General features: G+C 60.8%; 1 protein-coding gene across 1 annotated transcript; it reads left to right on the top strand.

The window, feature by feature from the left end:
• Nucleotides 1-309: 309 nt before the first annotated feature.
• On the top strand, nt 310-6658 carry LOC130606334 (chromodomain-helicase-DNA-binding protein 8-like; the record flags this gene model as incomplete). Its single annotated transcript, XM_057422583.1, has 5 exons — nt 310-518; nt 2016-2172; nt 3931-4020; nt 4655-4758; nt 6550-6658. Coding segments are annotated over 5 exons (669 nt in total), but the record flags the coding sequence as incomplete, so codon positions are not given.
• Nucleotides 6659-6761: the final 103 nt, after the last annotated feature.

Genomic DNA, 6761 nt, shown 5'->3' with positions numbered 1-6761 from the left:
CTCCCCCCATTTCCCTCCCCCCCATTTCCCTCCCCTCCCCCCATTTCCCTCCCCTCCCCCCCATCTTCCCTCCCCTCCCCCCCATCCCCCCCCCCATTTCCCTCCCCTCCCCCCCCATTTCTCTCCCCTCCCCCCCATTTCTCCCTCCCCTCCCCCCCATTTCCCTCCCCCCCATTTCCCTCCCCCCCCATTTCTCTCCCCTCCCCCCATTTCCCTCCCCTCCCCCCCATTTCCCTCCCCCCCCATTTCTCTCCCCTCCCCCCCCATTTCCCTCCCCTCCCCCCCCATTTCCCTCCCCTCCCCCCACAGCTGGGGCCGTTGGCAGGAGCTCTCAGCCCCGGGCCGGCCCAAGCGGCGCCTGGGGCGGGGGGAGGCGCAGGGCGGGGCCCGCGCCATCTTGGCCTCGTGCCTGGCGCACGGCCACGCCCACGGCCACGCCCACGGCCACGCCCTCGGCGCCTTCGTCTGGGACCTCATCGCCCCCCCCGAGAACGGGCGCGGACGCGAGGGGCAGGCAGGTGAGGGGGGAGCCCCATTGGGACCCATTGGACCCCTTTGGGACCCATAGAGACCCATTGGGGCCCATAGAGACCCTTTGGGACCCATTGAACTCCATTGGGACCCATTGAACCCCATTGGGACCCATAGAGACCCATTGGGACCCATAGAGACCCTTTGGGACCCATTGAACCCCATTGGGACCCATTGAACCCCATTGGGACCCATAGAGACCCATTGGGACCCATAAAGACCCTTTGGGACCCATTGAACTCCATTGGGACCCATTGAACCCCATTGGGACCCATAGAGACCCATTGGGACCCATAAAGACCCTTTGGGACCCATTGAACTCCATTGGGACCCATAAAGACCCTTTGGGACCCATAGAGACCCATTGGGACCCATTGAACCCCATTGGGACCCATAGAGACCCATTGGGACCCATAGAGACCCATTGGGACCCATTGAACCCCATTGGGACCCATTGAACCCCCTTGAATTCCATTGAGTCCCATTGACCCCCATTGAGCCCCATTGAGTCCCATTGGGTCCCATAGACCCCCATTGAGCCCCATTGAGTCCCATTGATCACCATTGGGTCCCATTGAGCCCCATGGAGCCCCTTTGAATCCCGTTGACCCCCATTGAGTCCCATTGGGTCCCATTGAGCCCCATTGATCCGCATTGGGTTCCATTGATCACCATTGGGTCCCATTGAGCCCCATTGATCACCATTGGGTCCCATTGAGCCCCATTGATCACCATTGGGTCCCATTGAGCCCCATTGAGCCCCATTGAGTCCCGTTGACTCCCATTGAGCCCCATTGAGTCCCATTGGGTCCCATTGAGCCCCATTGATCCCCATTGGGTTCCATTGATCACCATTGGGTCCCATTGAGCCCCTTTGAATCCCGTTGACCCCCATTGGGTCCCATTGACCCCCATTGATCACCATTGGGTCCCATTGAGCCCCATTGATCCCCATTGGGTTCCATTGATCACCATTGGGTCCCATTGAGCCCCTTTGAATCCCATTGACTCCCATTGAGCCCCATTAAGTCCCATTGGGTCCCATTGATCCCCATTGGGTTCCATTGATCACCATTGGGTCCCATTGAGCCCCTTTGAATCCCGTTGACCCCCATTGGGTCCCATTGACCCCCATTGATCACCATTGGGTCCCATTGAGCCCCATTGATCCCCATTGGGTTCCATTGATCACCATTGGGTCCCATTGAGCCCCATGGAGCCCCTTTGAATCCTGTTGACCCCCATTGAGTCCCATTGAGCCCCATTGAGCCCCATTGGGTTCCATTGAGCCTCATTGAGCCCCACTGAGTTCCATTGATCACCATTGGATCCCATTGAGTCCCATTGAGCCCCATTGATTCCCATTGGGTTCCATTGATTCCCATTGGGTCCCATTGAGCCCCATTGAGTCCCATTGAGTCCTATTGAGCCCCATTGATTCCCGTTGCCCCCCACTGACCCCCGTTGCCCCCCATTGGCTGCAGGCCCCTCGGTGGGGCCCCCCCGCGGGCGCAAGGGGCGCAAGGGCAAGGCCGGGGCCCCCTGGGATTCCCAGCTCCTGGATTGGCTCCGGCGCCAGCGCCCGGAGCAGCTCCTGCAGGACGAGGCCTTCCGCAAGCAGCTGCAGCTGCACGGCCACCGGTGGGTCCCGGCCCCACGGATTCTGTGGGGCAGAGCCACGGGTTCTGTGGGGCAGAGCGATGGGTTCTGTGGGGCAGAGCCGTGGGTTCTATAGAGTAGTTTCATGGGTTCTGTGGGGCAGAGCCACGGGTTCTGTGGGGCAGCCCCATGGGTTCTGTGGGGCAGAGCGATGGGTTCTGTGGGGCAGCCCCATGGGTTCTGTGGGGCAGCCCCATGGGTTCTGTGGGGCAGAGCGATGGGTTCTGTGGGGCAGAGCGATGGGTTCTGTGGGGCAGAGCGATGGGTTCTGTGGGGCAGCCCCATGGGTTCTGTGGGGCAGAGCGATGGGTTCTGTGGGGCAGAGCGATGGGTTCTGTGGGGCAGCCCCATGGATTCTGTGGGGCAGAGCGATGGGTTCTGTGGGGCAGAGCGATGGGTTCTGTGGGGCAGCCCCATGGGTTCTGTGGGGCAGAGCGATGGGTTCTGTGGGGCAGAGCCACGGGTTCTATAGAGTAGTTTCATGGGTTCTGTGGGGCAGAGCCACGGGTTCTGTGGGGCAGCCCCATGGATTCTGTGGGGCAGAGCGATGGGTTCTGTGGGGCAGCCCCATGGGTTCTGTGGGGCAGAGCGATGGGTTCTGTGGGGCAGCCCCATGGATTCTGTGGGGCAGCCCCATGGGTTCTGTGGGGCAGAGCGATGGGTTCTGTGGGGCAGAGCCGTGGGTTCTATAGAGTAGTTTCATAGGTTCTGTGGGGCAGAGCCACGGGTTCTGTGGGGCAGCCCCATGGGTTCTGTGGGGCAGAGCGATGGGTTCTGTGGGGCAGCCCCATGGGTTCTGTGGGGCAGAGCGATGGGTTCTGTGGGGCAGCCCCATGGGTTCTGTGGGGCAGAGCGATGGGTTCTGTGGGGCAGAGCTGTGGGTTCTATAGAGTAGTTTCATGGGTTCTGTGGGGCAGAGCCACGGGTTCTGTGGGGCAGCCCCATGGGTTCTGTGGGGCAGAGCGATGGGTTCTGTGGGGCAGCCCCATGGGTTCTGTGGGGCAGAGCGATGGGTTCTGTGGGGCAGCCCCATGGTTTCTGTGGGGCAGCCCCATGGGTTCTGTGGGGCAGAGCGATGGGTTCTGTGGGGCAGAGCCGTGGGTTCTATAGAGTAGTTTCATGGGTTCTGTGGGGCAGAGCCACGGGTTCTGTGGGGCAGCCCCATGGGTTCTGTGGGGCAGAGCGATGGGTTCTGTGGGGCAGCCCCATGGGTTCTGTGGGGCAGAGCGATGGGTTCTGTGGGGCAGCCCCATGGGTTCTGTGGGGCAGAGCGATGGGTTCTGTGGGGCAGAGCTGTGGGTTCTATAGAGTAGTTTCATGGGTTCTGTGGGGCAGAGCCACGGGTTCTGTGGGGCAGCCCCATGGGTTCTGTGGGGCAGAGCCGTGGGTTCTATAGGGTAGTTTCATGGGTTCTGTGGGGCAGAGCCATGGGTTCTGTGGGGCAGCCCCATGGATTCTGTGGGGCAGAGCGATGGGTTCTGTGGGGCAGCCCCATGGGTTCTATAGGGTAGTTTCATGGGTTCTGTGGGGCAGAGCCATGGCTTCTGTGGGGCAGCCCCATGGGTTCTGTGGGGCAGCCCCATGGATTCTGTGGGGCAGCCGCATGTGTTCTGTGGGGCAGCCGCATGTGTTCTGTGGGGCAGCCCCATGGGTTCTGTGGGGCAGCCCCATGGATTCTGTGGGGCAGCCCCATGTGTTCTATGGGGCAGCCCCATAAGTGGTCCCCGTTGCGCCCCATAGGCTGCTGCTGCGCGTGCGGATGCTCCATTACCTGCGGCACGAGGTGGTCGGGGAGCACGGGGACAGGGTGCTGGCGGGGGCCAAGGCCAGGTGAGGGCGGCTATGGGGCGCTGTGGGGCGCTATGGGGGTCTGTGGGGCTCTATGGGGCGGGTTATGGGGTTCTATAGGGTGAGGAATGGGTCTCTATGGGGCCTTTGGGGGTCTTTGTGGTGTTCTGTGGGGTGGGCTGTGGGGCTCTATGGGGTGGTTTGTGGGGTTCTGTGGGGCTTGGGTGGTCTCTATGGCTCTCTATGGGGCTGTGGGGTCTCTATAGGGCTGGGGGGCTCTATGGGGCGGGGGTGTCTCTGGGGCTCTATGGGGCTCAGCCTTGTCTGTGGGGCCCTATGGGGCTGCGGGATCTATGGGGCTGGGGCGGGTCTCTATGGGGTGTCTATGGGGCTGGGGGGGTTTGTATAGGCTCTCTGTGGGGCTCTATGGGGTTTCTGTGGGGCTGGAGGGGTCTCTGGGTTTCTGTGGGTCTGGGGGTTTCTATGGGGCTCTGTGGGGTCTCTATGTGGTCTCTATGGGGCTGGGGTTCTCTAGGGGGCTCTAGGGGGCTGGGGGATCTCTATGGGGCTGGAGGGGCTCTATGGGGCTGGGGTTCTCTATGGGGCTCTATGGGGTGTTCCCCCCTCCCCCGAGCCCCCGCTGCCCCCAAGTGCCGCTCCCCCCCCCCCCCCCCAGCTCCATTGATCTGTGGGTCCCGACGCTGGAGCCCCAGGAGGCGCCTGCCCCATGGTGGGACTCCGAGGCCGACAAATCCCTGCTGCTGGGGGTCTTCAAGCACGGTACGGGGGGGCTGGGACCCATAGAGCCCCACGGGTGAGGCGCTATGGGGCTGGGGGCGCGCTATGGGGCCTGGTGACCCATAGGTTCTGTGGGGTGGGGGTGTGGTTATGGGGGCCCCGGTGCCCCATAGCTGGGGTTCTATGGGGCTGGGGGCGCGCTATGGGGCCTGGTGACCCACAGGTTCTATGGGGTGGGGGTGTGGTTATGGGGGCCCCGGTGCCCCATAGCTGGGGTTCTATGGGGCTGGGGGCACGCTATGGGGCCTGGTGACCCATAGGTTCTGTGGGGTGGGGGTGTGGTTGTGGGGGTCCCAGTGCTCCATAGGCTCTATGGGGTTGGGTCTGCTTTATGGTACCCCATGGGATCTATGGGGCTGGGCTCACTCTATGGCACCCCATATGCTCTATGGGGCAGGGGCTCTGTTATGGGTCCTGGAGCCCCATAGATTCTATGGGGCAGGTGTCACGCTACGGGTCTCGATGCCTCCCCCTAGTCTCTATGGGTCTCCCTATGGGTCTCTGTGGGTCTCTCTATGGGTCCCTATGGTCTCCCTATTGGTCTCTATGGGTCCCTATGGGTCTCTTTCCCTATGGGTCCCTATGTGTCCCTATGTGTCCCTATGGGTCCCTATGGGTCCCTATGGGTCTCAATGGATCCCTATGTGTCCCTATGGGTCCCTATGGTTCTCTATGGGTCTCTATGTGTCTCTATGGGGTCTCAATGGGTCTCTATGGGTCTCTATGTGTCCCTATGGGTCCCAATGGGTCTCAATGGTTGCCAATGGGTCTCTATGGTTCCCAATGGTTCCCTATGGGTCCCAATGGGTCTCTGTGGGTCCCTATGTGTCCCTATGGGTCCCAATGGTTCCCTATGGGTCTCAATGGTTCCTTATGGGTCTCTATGGGTCTCTATGGGTCTCTATGTGTCTCTATGGGTCTCTATGGGTCCCAATGGTTCCCAATGGTTCCCAATGTGTCTCTATGGGTCTCAATGGTTCCTTATGGGTCTCTATGTGTCCCTATGGGTCTCTATGGGTCCCAATGGTTCCCAATGGTTCCCAATGTGTCTCTATGGGTCTCAATGGTTCCCTATGGGTCTCAATGGTTCCTTATGGGTCTCTATGGGTCTCTATGGGTCTCTATGTGTCTCTATGGGTCTCTATGGGTCTCTATGGGTCTCTATGGGTCTCTATGGTTCCCTATGTGTCTCTATGTGTCTCTATGTGTCTCTATGGGTCCCTATGTGTCTCTATGGGTCTCTATGGGTCTCTATGGGTCTCTATGTGTCTCTATGGGTCTCTATGGGTCCCTATGGGTCCCTATGGGTCTCTATGGGTCCCAATGGTTCCCTATGGGTCCCAATGGGTCTCTGTGGGTCCCTATGTGTCCCTATGGGTCCCAATGGTTCCCTATGGGTCTCAATGGTTCCTTATGGGTCTCTATGGGTCTCTATGGGTCTCTATGTGTCTCTATGGGTCTCTATGGGTCCCAATGGTTCCCAATGGTTCCCAATGTGTCTCTATGGGTCTCAATGGTTCCTTATGGGTCTCTATGTGTCCCTATGGGTCTCTATGGGTCCCAATGGTTCCCAATGGTTCCCAATGTGTCTCTATGGGTCTCAATGGTTCCCTATGGGTCCCAATGGTTCCCAATGGTTCCCAATGGGTCTCTATGGTTCCCAATGTGTCTCTATGGGTCCCAATGGGTCTCTATGGGTCCCAATGTGTCTCTATGGGTCCCAATGGTTCCCTATGGGTCTGTGTGGGTCCCTCCGTGGGGCGCCCCCTGCAGGCTGGGACCGGTTCTCGTCCATGCGCGCTGACCCCGCCCTCTGCTTCCTGGCCCGGGCCGGAGCCCCCGAGCCCCGCGCGCTGGAGGCGGAGCAAGAGCGGGAGGGGGGGTGAGAGAGGGGGGAGGGGAGGGGGGGGAGGGGGGGGGTGGGGGAGGGGAGGATATGGGGTGGGGGATGGGGGGGATATGGGGGGATGTGGGGGGGTATGGGG

This window comes from Pezoporus wallicus, unplaced genomic scaffold (assembly GCF_028554395.1).
Source record: "Pezoporus wallicus isolate ANWC-B61680 ecotype Strahan unplaced genomic scaffold, APGP_CSIRO_Pwel_v1 contig_14440, whole genome shotgun sequence".
Classification (NCBI taxonomy): Eukaryota; Metazoa; Chordata; class Aves; order Psittaciformes; family Psittacidae; genus Pezoporus; species Pezoporus wallicus.
Note: the sequence above shows the minus strand (reverse complement) of the source record. Positions and strands in the feature narration are given on the sequence as shown.